At 34.0% G+C, this 18369-nt stretch overlaps 1 protein-coding gene and 1 pseudogene across 1 annotated transcript; both read left to right on the top strand.

Moving 5' to 3' along the window:
* Nucleotides 1–1871: 1871 nt before the first annotated feature.
* LOC144569375 (large ribosomal subunit protein uL10-like) lies at nt 1872–3962 on the top strand. Its single transcript, XM_078319690.1, has 5 exons — nt 1872–2255; nt 2553–2621; nt 2741–2839; nt 2953–3345; nt 3616–3962. Exons 1-5 carry the CDS (start codon nt 1989–1991, stop codon nt 3757–3759), a joined length of 972 nt encoding a protein of 323 aa, XP_078175816.1. The 5' UTR covers nt 1872–1988; the 3' UTR covers nt 3760–3962.
* Nucleotides 3963–14139: 10177 nt separating this feature from the next.
* On the top strand, nt 14140–14751 carry LOC144569768 (secreted RxLR effector protein 161 pseudogene; annotated as a pseudogene).
* Nucleotides 14752–18369: the final 3618 nt, after the last annotated feature.

Here is an 18369-nt window from a genome sequence, read left to right as displayed (position 1 = left end):
CGGTATGCATCAATATAAATGGCACATGTACTGAGCATTTTGAAAGTTTTAGTGAGTTAAGGTAAGGGGACTGTCATCATTGCTCTTTGTATGGGCTGTTGAGGGTTTAGATAAAATTTTGATTCAAGGGGTAAAGGCAGGGTTGATACAGGGATAACTGGATAAGGTCTAGTTTTAGAGAATGAGCATAGAGTGATCAATCTACAATATGCGGAATGATACTCTGTTGTTCATTAATCCTAATAACTTTGATTTGGAAGTTATCAAGTCGGCTCTCAAGGGTTTTGAAGGGGTTTCAGGGCTCAATGCTGTTCTTTTCCCCATTTCTACAATATTGTTATCAATGTTTCATTTTACATTTTTGGTGCCTAAGGAAATTGATCGCATCAGAGCTCGTTTTGTTTTGTCATGGGGTTGATAGTTCTCAGAAAAAGCTAACATTGGTTAGCTGGGAAACAAATATGCTTGAGAAAAGAGCATGGGGAACGGGCATTCTTAACATATTATATATGATCGATTAAGGCACTCATAAGGAAATGTTGGTGAAAATATCAAAATCCTAATATGTAAAAGTCTTTAGAAATCTATCACCGTAGTAAAATATGACTTCAACAGATGTCCTACCAGAGTATATATATCTCTTTTTTGGAGTATGGAAAGAGGCTGGCTTGATCAATCTAAGCATTTGTAAATAGATTGGTGATGGTCAGCACATTTTCTTTTGGAAGGACTTGTCTGTTGGAGAATGACTCTAGCTCATCTTTATCCTGCTTTGTTTGCTCTCTGTTGTGCTCCAGACACTAGTGTTCAGAGAGCTTGGATAACTGGTACATGCTTTGTACCATTTACTCAGACTCCATCTGGACCTTACAGATTGGCAGGAGGTCAGTAGTCTAGGTGGGGGCTTGTACTTCTATACAAGGAGATATTGATATCTTCAAATTTTGAGTTCGACCGAACTGTCCGTTATAAATTAATATGAATTTTAGAACTGTCTGCTCCTTATTAACTTGCTCCGTAAATTTTGATCATGTCTAAATTCTTCAATTGGTCCTATTTTGAACAAACAAAACGAGTTACTACATAGGATATGCACTCAAAATCTGATAGCAGTTTGGCCATAAATTTTGGCTGGAAAAAGAGCAAGAGCAAGAACATACCAGGACTTAACCATTTATGCAAATGTTGGTTCGATCTTGCATGTCTAGATGATGGGTACCATGGATATGGGGAACATAAATTATGTGTTCATCTGAACTTAAATTTAAGATTTGAAAAACTCTTTCCATCATTTAATTAGTCCAATGTTTTCGTGTTTGCGAGGCCGAATCTTTCGCAAACAGTATAGTTTGCTATGTCGAAGCTAATTATAGGTCGCACAAAAATCTTATTAACCAGCTACAGATAGTAATCGCATCTGAATACATATTCTTCCAGACACGGCAAGGAACATAATAACGACTTCAAATACTGCCTTAAAAGAATCTTTATGATAGAAGCTCTTACAATATTTTTTAAAAATTTAATACTGATTGATGGTTTGTTGTGAAAATTACTGGTACGTAATTTTATTTTCTGAAGTTTTCTAGCAGTGTGTATACGAATAATTGTGTATTTTGTAGATTTTTTTTTTTTTCTAAAAAAGAAGAATCAGTTGTTTCTTCAAAAAGAAGGAAAAAAGAAAGGTTCTGGGTTGCTTTTTCTTTTTTGAATCTGATAAGCCTGGCCCAAATAATATGGGCCTAGTAAATGGTGGCTGAGTTTGGTCGCTTAATTAGTTGAGCCCGAGCATCCCATAGAATTCTAGTTGTGTCCCACTTGCAGTGACAATACTCTACCTTGAGTAGTGGACCATGTCCATATAGACATACTGGTCAAAACATGTTTCTATATAAACCCTAACACAGTCTATTAGGGTTTCACTCTCGCGCCGCACAACCTCATCCCTCTTCTCCATTCGAATCCAGTGATTCTCCATCAAATCAGCCATGGCGAGGGCTAAAAAGGGAATGTCCAAACAAGAGAAGAAGGTTGTTTATGATCATAAGCTCGTAGCGTTGCTCGAGGGTTACTCCAAGGTGCTGATCGCCATAGCCGACAATGTCGGGTCGCAACAGATGCAAAACATCAGGAAGGGATTGAGAGGCGATTCAGTGCTGCTCATGGGGAAGAATACGCTCATTCGTCGATGTATCAAGCAGTATTCCCAGCAATCTGGCAATACCGATTATCTCAACATCCTTCCCTTGCTTGTTGTATGTTATTTCTTCCGTCATTTTTTTTGTATTTTTTGTTCTTTTTGTAGCAGGAATTCAAATGACCAGTGTTTGTTATGGTGGTCTGGTTAGTATAGATGGGAAAATTACCCGTATTTTTGTTTTATATATTACACTAAATTTAGTTTGAAGTATGTTATGTTATAGAGGCATGGTTCATTGGTAATTTTAGGAGATTTGAGATTGCACTGTTTTGAATGATGACTGATGGAACACAATACTTTTATAGGTCATTACTTTTATTATAGATTAATGATTTAAAGCCTTTTGCTGCAGGGAAATGTTGGGTTGATCTTCACCAAGGGTGATTTGAAGGAGGTCAGCGAAGAAGTTGGAAAATACAAGGTCAAGTTCATTTAATTTCATTCTGTAGGTCTTTCAATATTTGGTATAACCATGGCATTGATGATCTGATATCCATTTGATGGTTTTCTACTGTTGTCAATGGTGAAAAATAAAAACAGGTAGGAGCTCCTGCTCGTGTTGGTCTCGTTGCTCCAATTGATGTGGTTGTTCCACCTGGAAACACTGGTCTCGATCCATCACAGACTTCCTTCTTCCAGGTTGGTTGTCCTTGCTGATTAAATTTACAGACTCTTTAGTGTACATGTAAACTTTTCAGCACAAGTAACTAGGGTAGATTATTATGCGACTTTTTGTATTGGTGCTGTTGTAGGTACTTAACATTCCAACCAAGATTAACAAGGGAACTGTCGAAATTATAACCCCAGTGGAACTGATTAAGAAGGGAGACAAGGTTGGATCCTCTGAGGCTGCACTCCTTGCAAAGCTTGGCATCAGACCCTTCTCGTATGGTCTTGTGATCTGCAATGTGTATGACAGTGGGTCTGTGTTCAGCCCAGAGGTGCTTGACCTAACAGACGATGACCTCATGGCGAAGTTTGCTGCTGGTATCTCCATGGTTACCTCCCTCTCACTGGCAATATCATATCCTACTCTCGCAGCTGCGCCCCACATGTTTGTTAATGCGTACAAGAACGTTCTTGCAATTGCTCTCGAGACTGAGTACTCTTATCCTCAGGCCGAGGAAGTCAAAGAGTACCTCAAGGTACTTTTATTTATTATGTAACATGTTGAAGGGAAATCTTTTGGAGCCATATTTTTGGTGTACTATCATTTAGTGAGGGCTCTGAAGAAAAGGAAAATGGTTGCTCTTGAACCTATGAAACCTTAAAAAAACTGGCAAATACCCCTAAAGAGTTTTATCAAAGTCACCTGTATTCTCCTGTTTTCGTGTATAACAAAATTTATTCATCACCCCATTTTATAATCTATATAATTTTCTAGATATTAATCTGTACTTGGAACTATTAAACAGGATCCCAGCAAGTTTGCTGTTTTGGCACCAGTTGCAGCTGCTGCAGATACAGGAAGTGCAGCACCAGCAGCTGCTGAGGAAGAGAAGAAAGAGGAGCCAGCAGAGGAGTCTGATGACGATATGGGCTTCAGTTTGTTTGATTAGACAGCTCCTAGGTTTTAGTTTCTTCTTACCTCTCTGCCACTGGTAAAAACTTAGTCGTAAGTTCAAATATTTTGTTTCATGTTGTTTTTTGGTCTTGTGCGGAGATATATTTATGGATTTGTTAGCTGTTGTAAAATTTTGACAATTGCTGAGTTTGCTATTCTGTTTTGTTTTTATGATAATATTGTTTGAATTGCTCGTCAGATTGTTTTTACTGTTGAACAAAGTTATCACAATCTTGAGATACTGAAAAGGGTGAATATCTTTGTATGCTTTAAAAGCTATAGAAATGATTTATTGACGCAGAATATCTTGCCAAATAATGGGTGAAGTTCGATTCGTTTTATTTATTTCCAGGGAAAGTTATTGCCAAATAATGTGCACTTTATTAACAGGGAAGTTCACCAAATTTCATCTCCGATTCTCCGAGCCATAATATCTGTTTTTAGGTGTACTAAAACCGCAGGTACCTATTACAAAACAAATCTACAATGCTATTAAAGTTTTGGCGTTGTAATACTAAAGAAACATGAGCTTTTGCAAGCAGTTAATATAGCTAAACAACTAATCTTCCAGCTCAGAGTCATCATCGGTTCATGGCATCCATGTCTAGTTCATGCTCAAAGGACTAGTTTCAATAACGGATCCATCTCTGATGAATTTGTTTGGACTTTTGCTGGACCATTTAAAAGAAGAATCATCTGCTTTAGGTGGAGTAAAAATATTTTAGCTAATGCTTTCAAGGATTTGACTGGACCTCTCTGAAAATAGATCAAATTTCGTTTAGTTCAAATCACAATTCTCTTGTTAATGCAATCAAAAAATGTTTTTAAGAATAATCCAAGCATCTAAACACCGTATGCCTTAATATATTGACAATCAAACACTAAATCATTATGAGCAGCTAATCACCCTATTTTGAGAGATTGAATTTTGTTTATATTCCGTCTTCATACCAAACCTATGGAATATTTTGATTTTCAATGAATTTTTTTTATTTCCCCGTAATTGAATACTCGTCACTGGATATCCCGCAGAAAACATGATCAAGAATATATGGACATTAATGTAAAATAATCATGAGAAGTCCATTTGATAATATCATCTTTATCAATGTTCAAAGAAAAAGAGGGAAATTGGTCTGACAGGTTATTCCATTCGAGAAAATATATACCAATTAAATATAATATATCTACAAAATATGAATATTAGTAAGCTGAAAAACCTTGGTATATTGGGGCTTATAAACTATCAGAAATATGTGGATAAACACATCTCAGTGCACAATTCCCCACCCATATATTATACATCTAACCAAAAATGTGTTGTTGTCGTATCTATTCAATTTATCTCTATATTGACTAATTATTTATCCTTTAAGGTCCTATTTGGCGTAAATCAAGATGTTATTGTTCACGTGGAAAAAAAAAATTCACTCAGACTGAATTTTTTTTTTCCCACGTGAACAGTAAAAATCAATTCAAATTTTCACCAATTCTATTTCTACACCCCATTTCCTTTAGTGGACAGAACAGGGCCTAAAAAAGTTCTCAGAAGGAAGAGAAATTGACCTTAAACTATTTGTCATATTCATAAATCTGTCTTTCTATATTCCTTTCATAGTGAAATCTCAGAATCCGACCCACCATTTGGTTAGTAAAGATTTGTTCATTAACTCTTTGTACGTGTTCAGCATCTCAGCTTTAGCTTCCTTAGCTCATTAAGTCAACCGAACAATGCTTTCTTTGGCAGGCTTAAGGCCTCTCCTTAGCATAGTAACAAGGTTCAGGTTTAATTCGCAAATTATTCGCAAATTAAACGTTTTGGAGCTACCAACAAATCAATTCGCGTTTAATACGACGATTCGCATATTAAATGGTCAATTCGCGAATTAATCGCGTATTTGACGAATTTTACGTTTTATTCGCGTTAAATTCGCAAAAACTCATCTGCGCCTTCATCTTGAAATTTGGAGAAATTTTGAATTCCTTTGCTTTTTCACGTTTTTCTAAGAGTTTAGGCCTTTAGGGCTGCTGGACCACGTGAAGGTGTACACGTATCCTTGAGATATCTCAACTTTTGCGTGACTTGATCTTCTGTGATCGTTTTTGTATATAAGAGTTTGTATTTAAGTTGTTATTTAATGTCAAAATTAAAAAATTCTCAGATTTAGAGTTTAGTTCGTTCCGAATCATTTCCAAATTATACTCAAATCACGAATTTTTGACCTCGCTGAACTGAACCCGAATAATTCATTTGTCACTGTGCTCCTTAGATCAAAATCTTAAGGCGGGTATCTGGGCTCCTTAGACAATTGGCTTCCTTAAGCTCAAAAAGGTCCTTTTATTTACCGATCTATCCTCAGCCGAGGAGTTCCTTAAGCTTTTTTTATTATTCTATTATATTTAATCATTCATTCTCTCTCCTGCTGGAACGTTTTCCTAGACATAAAAAGAGAAATATTCATCTTCTTCCCAATCTCTTTAGCAATTTCGTCAGCAATTGCAGTTATAAATTCGTTCATCCAATGCCATAGGGGAGTTCGTGACGAGACACTCTATCTATCAAGATCTCATTAACGGATTTTCGTTGCCACAACGACAAACTCCTTCCTCTCTCCCACCTCCGCAGCTCCATCACCAGATTCGAGCGCCACCACCAACTACTACCACTGAGCCCGACAATGATGTGGACCTAAGAAGTTGAATCATTTTCCATTTTTTTTTCTTTTTGATTTCTTTGTTTTTTTACTGGTTTTCTTTTGGTGAATAATTTCACTGGTTTTCCTTTAGTTACCAGTAAGTTTTCTTTTTAAGATATCAAATTTGAAGCTTATGCCTCTTTCTATTAATTTCCTTTTTTAATTTCTCTTAATTTGTTTTTGTAAACCAGGCCTTATCAACTAGTGGTACACTGTACCAGTTCCAATTTATGAAAGTCATTAGTACCACCAGTCAGTCACTGGTAAAACCATTGCAAATCAGCCATTCATTGATAAATATAAATTTGCTGATATTGTCTCTTGAACTGTACTGATCATTTTTTTTTAAACAAAGACTGAATATGAATAGCCAATACAGGTACTCCTCATGGGGAGAGGGGGGTTTCCGATGGGCATCGGACCAAATCCGGTTCGATGGGGGGTTTAAACCGTCAGATCTGCTTTAGGATTCGTGTGTACGGATTTTAAAGCAGACGCGAAATTGCGAGTGCGAATCCTAAAGCAGATCTGACGGTTTAAACCCCCATCGAACCGGATTTGGTCCGATGCCCATCGGACACCCCCCTCTCCCCTCCTCATGTACCACTAAAATACCTGAATTTTTTATTAATAGAAATAAAATAAAATAAATATCGAAAAACAGGGTTACTTTTGAATATTTGCGAAAAGTAGGTAGATTGGGTTGTCACAACCCGTCCCACCGGACGGGTCTAATTAACCCGTCCGTTAATCTGTGATTACACCAACCTAATCAACATTCACGGAAATTAAAAAAAAAAAACAAAAAGCCGGACGGGTTAAGGCATCCCGTCCCGACCAAAAAAAAAAAAAATCCTGGACGGGTTAAGAGGTCCCGTCCCGGATCAAAAAAAAAAAAAAAAAAAGAATAACCGGACGGGTTAAGTAACCCCGTCCAGGATATGATATTATATTAGGATTAAATATTATAATATAATATAATATTATGTTGTATATTATAATATAATTAGGATTAAATCTTATAATATAATATAATATTATGTTGTAAATCCGGATGGGTTAAATATTATATTATATTATATTATATTAGGATTTTATATATATTATATTATTTTTTGTTTTTTATATTATATTATATTATGATTTTATATATATTATATTTTTTGTTTTTATACTATATTATTATATTAATATACTTATATATATTATATTATGAATAGAACTAGTTTTGTTGTGCTTAAGCTCACCAAAGTGTTTGGTGAGCTTAACTCCAAAACTTATTAAATCGGTTTCAAATGACGAATTCAAACCGTTAGAACCTGCCTATCTTGCGAGTGATGCGTCTACCTGTGAAAATTGTAAACATTGGAATTAATTTAGTATAAAGTCAATCGGTCAAAATTAAAAGGTTAATAAATTAATTTTAGTGCATTTATTTTTTGAACGTTTTTTTACCGCTTGACTTTATACTAAATTAATTCAAACGTTTAAAATTTTCACATGTAGATGCATCACTCATAAGATAGGCGGATTTCAACGGTTCGAATTCGTCATTTGAAACCGATTTGATGGATTTTGAAGTTAAGCCCACCAAACACTTTGGTAAGCTTAAGCACAACTAAACTAGTTCTATTCATAATATAATATATATATAAGTATATTAATATAATAATATAGTATAAAAAACAAAAAATATAATATATATATAAAATCATAATATAATATAATATAAAAAACAAAAAATAATATAATATATATAAAATCCTAATATAATATAATATAATATTTAACCCGTCGGATTTACAACATAATATTATATTATATTATAAGATTTAATCCTAATTATATTATATTATATTATAATATACAACATAATATACAACATAATATTATATTATATTATAATATTTAATCCTAATATAATATCATATTCTGGACGGGGTTACTTAACCCGTCCGGTTATTCTTTTTTTTTTTTTTTTTTTGATCCGGGACGGGACCTCTTAACCTGTCCAGGATTTATTTATTTATTTTATTTTTTTCGGTCAGGACGGGACGCCTTAACCCGTCCGGCTTTTTATTTTTTTTTTAATTTCCGTGAAGGTTGATTAGGTTGGTGTAATCACAGATTAACGGACGGGTTAATTAGACCCGTCCGGTGGGACGGGTTGTGACAACCCGATCTACCTACTTTTCGCAAATATTCAAAAGTAACCCCGTTTTTCGATATTTATTTTATTTTATTTCTATTAATAAAAAATTCGGACTAAAATACCATATCACATTATTAGTATAGAAGTCAGACATTCTCAAAATGAATAGAGCAATGCATTAACAAGTTTATATTTGATAATTTGAATGAATTGAAAATGAATGAAAAGAAGTTTTCTTTATAAATAATATTTTCTGATTTTTGTCAAAACCTTATTGTTTTTTTGAGTGAAAAAACCTTATTGTTTTAGTTCCGGATGTGAGAAGGATTGTCAATGTACAACTTTATTAAAGAAGAAAAATATGCATGGGTATTTAGGTCTTTACACACTACAATCTATATTTTATTTATATTAATTGTTTGTTCTTAATCTCACAGTCAAATGAACTAGTTCCTTAGTAGAGATTAACTTTTTAATCCTAATAAGAGAATAGAATTATTAAATGTATGGAAAGAAAAGGTAAAGGAGAGGGAACATAAGGTTACTGTTTTAAAATTAAAAAATGTTGTTTACAAGACATTGTTCTAAGAAGAAGGCTTATTTGCAAAGGAACACTTTTTTTTTATTCGTAAGATTGATCTATTGGTACTATGCACAATATCGTTGATTTAGAAAAATTATGGGTGAAAATCAATTGACAACAGATTAATTTGATAAAATATGAAACAATATTTAGATTGCATGAAAATCGATACACCATCAATTTATGAGGACAGCATCATGGCTATAATTTTATTTTAAACTTCTTTAAGCCCGGTTTGAGAAATTTTTGTCAAGATAAGCTATTGTCAAGGAATCCTAACCCAATTACTATTAAGATGTAATCATTTTCTTTATTAACAACAACGCAATATAGCTGATTGAAGAGATTAAATTTAAATATATATATTTCAAGTTACGTTTGATAATTAGTGCTGCTGATAACATTGTTCTAAGAATTTTTATTTATTGTAACCATTCAAATATTATAATATCATATTTCTTTCACTAGTTATAATCTAATAAAATAAAATGAATATGAAAGGAACAACATTCTCCGCCGCATCAGGCCAGCCCATAATTAGTATATTAAGAAAGTTCTTTGTAAGCTTTCAAAAAGAAAAAAAGTTCTTTGTAGTCTAGGCTTGTCATATTGTATTATTGTAATAAGAAACTAAAGCACCAATATTTTATGGTTTATTGGGCTTTTAATGGGCTTTAACAGAAGAAGGGTGTATCGCTTTGTATAATCTTTACATTGTGCAAGTAAACAATAATTTTGGAATATAATAAGAAATCATCAAAGTGAAATATAATGGTCAGATATGCCTTCTTTGTGATAAAGGAATATAAACGTGTCACAAACTATATTCTTTTAAAAAGGCTCAAAATGTCTTCTCTCAAGCAAACGAGACACACACAAAAAAGGCTGGGAGTAAATTATTTGAGAGCTGAAGCACAATTCTACATTAATTAACAACCTGTATTTTCTGTGTAAGCTAAGACTGTGCTCTAGATGAGGAGAATAAAGAGAAAGAGTTATAGATAGAGGACGGAGGGGAACGAGGGTGAACCATATATAGAAAAATGATGAATTTGTTCACCTCAAAATCAGTGTGTAAAAGAAGTGAACTATTTCCTTCCCTTGCTTTCCCTTTTTCATTACACAAGTCGTTTATGGGGCACACCCTAAAAATGCTAATGAAGGTTAAGATCTTTTTGTGGCTTATGTTGGACAACAAGATCTTGACGCAGGAGATCCTCATAGTTCATTTATTAGGATCGGTTGTTTATAAAAATCGATCTGAATAGTTTTTAGGATCGGTTTTTTTAAGAAAACCGATCTAGATAGTTATTAGGATCAGTTGTTTCATACAGCCGATCCTGATTCTAGTTTTTCCACTAGTGAGATCCTCATAGTTAGATGTTGTCCAATAAAAACTGGCTGCAAATTGTGCACTAATCCAGAAGTTAAACTCGCGATTAATTACATTATGTGATCTTGCTCTTTATGAGCATTTTTTGAATAGGGCTATACATACAATTTAATGTGACTAGGCGTATTGAGAGTAACGTTGCAGACGCCTAGTGAAAGGAAGGAAAGAAATCTCATCAACAATCAGTGCTAGATATATAAGATATAGTATGGACAGCTGGCGCATGAACACTAGCTCTGAAAAAAAAAAAAAAAAAAAAAAAAGACTTTCTCAAGAAGAAAGAAAACAGTGAACAAACTTACAGATGAAATCACAACGATATTCATAACTGACAATTATTTGCTTAGAAATAGTACGGGACAAGGAACGTTAGATCATGCGAGCACATATTGTGTCTGGTATGTATCCTTCTTGCGAATTTATTTAACAAATAATTTAATTGTAAGCTAAGGATATTTAATTTTTTTTTTATTAATATACTCATTGCCGACAATTGCCTCAACTATTACAAAATAAAAATACAAAAAAACATATAGGCACTGTCCTTTCCTGAATTTTCTCAGAATAAATAGAGAATATAAAAATAAATTAAGACGAAAATACTAATTATATATGTTTGTATCAGGAAGTAGATCTTTGGTGATTGTTATCATATCTCGAGAATTTAGAATTCATTAAGCTATATTTAGCAGAAAAATATAAAGAATAATGAGATGATTGTTATCTAATTGTGCATTTGTGCTTTGATGTTTTTTTACAAGAAAAGTGTGTTTGTATTTTGAATTTATTTTTAAATTTAAATAATTGATCTAAACCACCCTATATATTTTATTAGAGATGGGCTAAGTTGTTTTACAAAACATATATTCTCTTATACTTTATAAATCATAAGCTTTTCTCTCTGCCTTCAAATTTCAAGCAGTCAAATTCGAACTATTTAACATGATCTTCATATTATGATTGGCGACCAAATTTTACATTTTATTTTTGAAAAATTTACTATTTTTTTTTACATGTACAAGAATATTATTTTTTAGAAATTAATGGATCATTGAAAAATAACAATTTTGTATCTATCTAAAAAAATATAAAATTTGATCAACAAACACATTTTAATATAGATATCATGTTGATCAGTTCAGATTAACTTTTGAACTTTATAAATAGTACAAAATGGCTTGAAAGCACAAGAGTGTCTATACCTTATATAGCATATTAGCCCTACTTAATTTTTTTTTTTTTTCTAATTTCATGGTAGAAGCTATCAAGAGTATTTGTATTGAGAAGTGCAACACAGGCACACAGCAAATCAATTAGTATTTATAATTAGAGTAGAACTAGAGTGTTCTTAAGCTAACCAAAGTGTTTGGTGAACTTAACTTCAAAACTCATCAAATCGGTTTCAAATGACGAATTTGAACCGTTGGAACCTGCCTATTTTACGTGTGATGCGTCTACATGTGAAATTTTTAAACATTCGAATTAATTTAGTATAAAGTCAATCGGTCAAAATTAGAATGTTAATAAATTAATTTTAGTGCATTCATTTTTTGAATGTTTTTTGACTACTTGACTTTATACTAAATTAATTCGAATGTTTAAAATTTTCACATGTAGACTTGTCACTCATAAGGTAGACGGGTTTTTCAACGGTTCGGATTCGTCATTTGAAACAGATTTGATGAGTTTTAGAGTTAAACTCACCAAACACTTCGGTGAGCTTAGGAACACCCTAGTTCTACTCTTATAATTACATCAAACATAGGACTAAAAAACAGCCAAACTCAAATTATTGTTGAAACCTTTTCGTGTCTTGAAATAATCAGGGAGGAATGAGATGGAATTTAAGGTACTTTAAGATGAAAATTCTCGTTTTTAAGGTCTTGTTCGGTGGCTTGTTAAGGAATAGAAATCAAAAATTTTGAATTAATTTTTACTGTTCATCGTGGAAAAAAAAAATTCAGTCTGAGTGAATTTTTTTTTTCTCACGTGAACCGAACAGGGTCTAAATCTTTTTATTCTATTGACTTCAACCTCTTATCATGGATAGATTTTTATTTGTTAGGTAGAAGGAGATGCCTCGCTGGAGATACGCAAGAAATCAACTAATAAAATTGTGCAGAAACATGATCCCGTCGAACATGTGGACGTCTAAATTTCTTATGTCCAACTCGAAATAATATGCGTTCTTTTGAAGAATTCTTAGTAGAAAACAAAAACCGAGTCAGAAAATAAAATAGAATTAAAATTTTAAAATAGAGTATAATTATTTTAAACACAAATATTTTATATAACTTTTTTTAATAAAGAATGACAGAAAGAAGTATATTTTGAAAATAATTTTGAGTCTGAGGTTCTCAATACATGACATGATCACGTGATGTGCTGTGATCGAATTTAAAAGGTTGGTCATGGCACGTTAGTCACGTCGTGACTACACGTAATGTGTTCAAACATAACTGGTCATGTTTAATTATTTTTTCGTAATTTAAGTTAGTTTATTCAATATTCATCATTTGATAAGATTTAATTGTTTTAATTACATGTAACTCGCGCAACCACATACGTGCCGGTCATGATTGGATCTTTTGTATACCGTGTCATGCTAACACTAGTGAAAAAATTGGAATTAGGATTGGTTATTTACGCACATTAGGATCGGAATTTAACCGATCCTGATCCGGGCGATACCAATACGAAACTAATCTAGATCGGTTAAACAACCGATCCTAAAAGTTTGAATTAGGATCAGTTGTTTCAAATAACCGATCCTAATTAGTAGTATTAGGATCGGTTATTTTAAACAACCGATCCTAATGGGTGTTAAAAAAAAGGAATTAGGATCGGTTGTTTCAAATAACTGATCCTAATACTACTAATTATGATCGGTTATTTGAAACAACTGATCCTAATTTTTTTTTTTTTTGCAGAACCAATATTTTATAAATCCTGATATAATGCATTACATATTATAACAAGAAATTTAAATCCAAAAAATTTAATATTACATATTAGGATAAAAAGATATTACTCAGGATCATTATCAAAGAAACCACCAATATTTCATAGCACAACCATAAAAAATCGCTTAGCAACGAAATTTATATTAGGCAATAAAAGATCTATTGTTGACCTCAATTTATCACCAATATTTCTAATGGAACAAAGACTCAAGTTTGTTCAAACAAAACCGGGAAAAAAAAAATCCTAACCAGCCTCACAATCTATTGTTGACCTCACTTTATCGCCTCCCTCCTCTCTTGTTCAGTGCTGTCTCTGGATCTCAAATCAGTAACTACAGGAGCTATAACATTACCTTCCTAAACAAATGAAAAAATAAGGTGAAATTGCAAAGAAGCACTGATTTCCTATATACTTTGATTAGTGCTATGAAAAGAATAACAAGAAGAAAAATAACCTGAACTAGCAAAATCAATGAATCCTTCTCGGATCGTGACAACAGAAGCATCATGTATCCATATGCCTCAGTCATTGGGAGCATCATGTATGCACAAGTGTGTATGCGTCCGGATATTGCGTTCATCACTGGCATGTTAGGCAGATACTTATCAAATCCAGGTCTAGATCATTGGAAAGCAACCAAACAGGTCTTGAGGTACCTGAAGCGAACAAAAGACCACATGCTCACGTATCGGAGATCGGACAGGTTAGAGGTCATTGGGTATATTGATTCTGATTTTGGAGGATGTCAAGATAGCATGAAATCTACATCCGGCTACATTTATATGTTAGCTGGAGGGGCTGTTTCATGGAAGAGTGCTAAACAGTCACTTATAGCATCTTCCACAATGGCCGCAAAATTTGTAGCATGTCATGAGGCATCGAATCATGGTGTATGGCTACGCAATTTTGTCACTAGGCTGCGTATAGTGGAGTCTATTGAGAGACCACTAAAATTGTATTGTGACAATAATTCGGCTGTGCTATACGCAAACAACAACCGAAGTTCGTCAAAGTCAAAGTACATTGACATTAAGTTCTTGGTTGTAAAAGAAAGAGTACATAATGGTCAGTTGACAATAGAACATACAGGGACGGACTCCATGTTAGCGGATCCACTTACGAAAGGATTACCACCCAATAAGTTTGAAGAGCATGTTGCTCATATGGGAGTAATTGCTATTGAGAAAATTCAATTTTAGTGGGAGTCCAATTTTTTGGTTATTTTGATGTTCTATTTTATAATTTTGGATAATGAAACGAGTTATTTTTGTTATATGCATGGCATTACAAAAGAATTGTTATATACATTATGTCTCTAATTTAGTTTTTTGGACCTTACATTTGAGTATGTGATTTGCGAATTGTTTATTTGAATTTTGCATTTTACAACAAGTTTATGAAATTTGGTTTCAAGATTTTAGTGAGAGACCTAGTTAGAAATTGGCACATAAGATCACAATTGCGTGTAATTTCTATGCTACACATCCACATCATGATTCATGTCATTTGGTTATGTTAGTACTGTGATTATTGATGGTTTAGTCATGACTAAAATAAATGTGACGAAAGCTGCTTTAGTCCTTTGCTAATATAATTGATGGACGGAATTGGTTTGGGAATACATAAGAATGACAGAAAAGTATCTGCACACATAAGGTTGACAATACATAATTAAAAGAGTATAACATATTGCTCAAGTGGGAGATTGTTGGATCTTAATCCAACGTTGAGCATATATGTGATATAATTATGAATTGTTTACTGTCATATATGATTGTCACAATTAAAGTGATATAATATGGAATTAAGATATTAGACAATCTATGTATTCAATAGGATGTGGTCCATAAGTGTGTAGAACAATTTGGGCAAAGACCAAATCATTGATGGACTAATTTTGAAATTTGCAATCAAGAAAATTGCCTTTTTTGAACCCAGTGCGGGTGGCCCACCCGCACTCAGAACTTAGCCAATTTTTGGGAGCCTTTTGGGATCCCAGTGCGGGTGGCTCACCTGCACTGGATCTGAGTGCGGACGTACTCAGTACTTAGCCAATTTTTTGGAACTTCAGAACAACACAGTAAAAAGTCCGAGCGCAGTGCGGACGCACTGAGCTCCAGTGCGGGTGAACCACCCGCACTAAGGACTTGGTCGATTTTCTGGAAGTTCAATGCAGAAAAAAGTCCGAGCGCAGTGCGGACGCACTGAGCTCCAGTGCGGGTGAATCACCCACACTAAGGACTTGGTCAATTTCAGAAGTTATGTTTTGAGCCCAGTGCAGGTGGCTCACCTGCACTGAACCTGAGTGCGGACGAACTCATGATACAGACTATTTTTGGGCTGAATTTTAAGGCGGTTACTTAGACACGTTTTGACCCAGTGCGGACGCACTGAATCCAGTGCGGGTGAACCACCTGCACTCGTGTCGCCAGAAGTGTATAATTATATATAGATAGGTCCCCAAGGCACAAGATGAACCAACTCTTTTCCATAAGTTATTTTTGGAATAGAGAGCCTTCTTTCTTCTTCTTCCATCTAAGAGAGAGAGGAGAATTTCATTTTAGAAAATTGGAGAGGAATTCTCAAGAGGCGATCTTGTTGTTTTGAAAGACCTAATCTAAGATTTAACCAAAAGGGCGTGAAAGGAAAAGCTTGCAAGAGTCTTGTTTCGCACTCACGGAGACGGTTACTTCTCCAACCTAGGGTTTGATATTCCATGGCAAACGACATGGAATCAGGTATTGTATTCCGCACTAAAGATTATGTTTTGTGTCTCTTTGGCATAGGACGATCTTAGGTTAAGGTGGAGATTGTTTCTTCTTTCCCGGGGTGTACTAGATAAGGTGTAATTGTTTGATCTCTAGATAAGATGTAATTGTTTGGTTTTATGATTCCCAACAGATGCCATTTCCTATATATTAAGATATGGTGATGCCGAGAAACTCAAATTCATTCATGCAATTTGTTTACATGTCCATAATCTATCACTTTTCTGTCAACTTTACCTTTAAAACTATTTTGTACCGTAATTTGAAAGGTAGGATGATTTGTCACTTTCCGTAAATAAAATATTGATTTGAGACATTTCCGGTATCTTATTTCTATTGTGGACCATAAATTTACAATTCTGTAATTTTTTAAGAGATGTTCGTTTATTTGATTGTTCTTTTAAGAGATTCTAAAGAGTATTTAAAAGAAATAATAGAATTTCAAACTTTCAATTTCATATACGAAAAATATTATCTTCATTTCTAGACAATTTAATTTCCGATCAGGTCAGATAATCAAATTGTCCAATTTCAAATCGTCCCAAGTAAGATCGAATTGAATCAGATTACGGTGAATTTAAATTTTAAATTATCGAATCAAATTAAATTCAGATCTGAACCAACTAAACAACAGAACCTTTGAATCGAATCAGGAATTTGCCACTCTACTAATGTAGCACAAGGAACGGCACAATAGGGATTTGAAATAGCAAATTCAAGTGGTTCTACAAGATGTCTCTTCTGAACATAGTAACCAGATACGCGTTTTATTCGCGTTTAATTCGCGAATAAAACGTTTTTATGAGGTTACCGCACCGAATAAATAACTATTCGGTTGACCGAACGTTTAACCGAATAAAACGCGAATTTTACGAATAAAACGCGGATTTTACGAATAAAACGCGGATTTCACGAATCATTCGGGATTTACATAATACTTTAAAAAAATTATTTTTTGGGCCACTGCCAGGCTGCCAGCAGGCCACGAGTCTCCTTGAAAAGATGACTCTTTGACCAAGTTCAAGTGGTATCTATTCCTCATGCACTCAACCTTGTTTTATAGGAACCTTAGCGCCCTCTTTACTTTATTTCTTGCATGTGGGATTAAGGGGGCGGCAGGAAGTAGAAACCGGACAAGGTTTTTGCTCCCAGTTTTTATGGGCTTGTTTATTTGATGGGCCTAATTCTATATAAACGGAAATTCAAAAGTCCAAAATTTTAATATCATATATTAATAGGTCTAATTTCTGATATAAACTCAATTTATAATTCCGAATTATTCTCGAATTATACCCGAATTATACCCGAATTATACTGATTTGGTGTTTACAAAAACGAATTATTTCCGAATTATTTCCGAATTATACCCGAATTATATCCGAATCACAAATTTTTGACTCTGCCGAACCTTTCCCGAACTATTAAATTGTCACTATGCTTCTGAAAGCCAACATAGTACCCAGCGAACTTCCTGCACAGTGAGATTGATCAGAAAATCTCGTCATAAAAAATTGCAGAGATTCCATCGTCTCAACGCCAAACACAGTAAAACAATTGTAGGGCTTTCACATGCTTACTTAACCCCACTTCCTCAACGATTGCATACAGCAATTTAAACTTTACAACCCTGTAACGAGTAACTTCCCCATAATGTTATGCCTCCTTGCCTAGTTACCTACTCGCCTACAAGTCTACAACTACAAAAGTATCCAGATTGACAGTAACATAGGATCTTAAATTCTCGTAAATTGTGCAGAGAGTTGGTAGACGCGCGAATAAAGGGCAATTCTTTAGAAAAAGAAAGGTTAAAGTGCAATTCCTAAACCTTACCCACTGGCCCTAGTCCTTTGGCCCATTGCAAAGGAGACAAAGATCCAACCAAGAATAGTTGCACAAAAATTTGTAGACTTGTGCAACGAGAATTTCGGACCATTTATTAGCGCGACAAGAGCAATAATAAGAATAACCACTATTGATGCATGTGAACCATCTTGATAAGGGACGAACATCCTAATTTCACCATGGCGCTTCAAATGTAACACTTCGTGT

This window comes from Carex rostrata, chromosome 18 (genome assembly GCF_964058835.1).
Source record: "Carex rostrata chromosome 18, lpCarRost1.2, whole genome shotgun sequence".
NCBI lineage: Eukaryota > Viridiplantae > Streptophyta > Magnoliopsida > Poales > Cyperaceae > Carex > Carex rostrata.
Note: the sequence above shows the minus strand (reverse complement) of the source record. Positions and strands in the feature narration are given on the sequence as shown.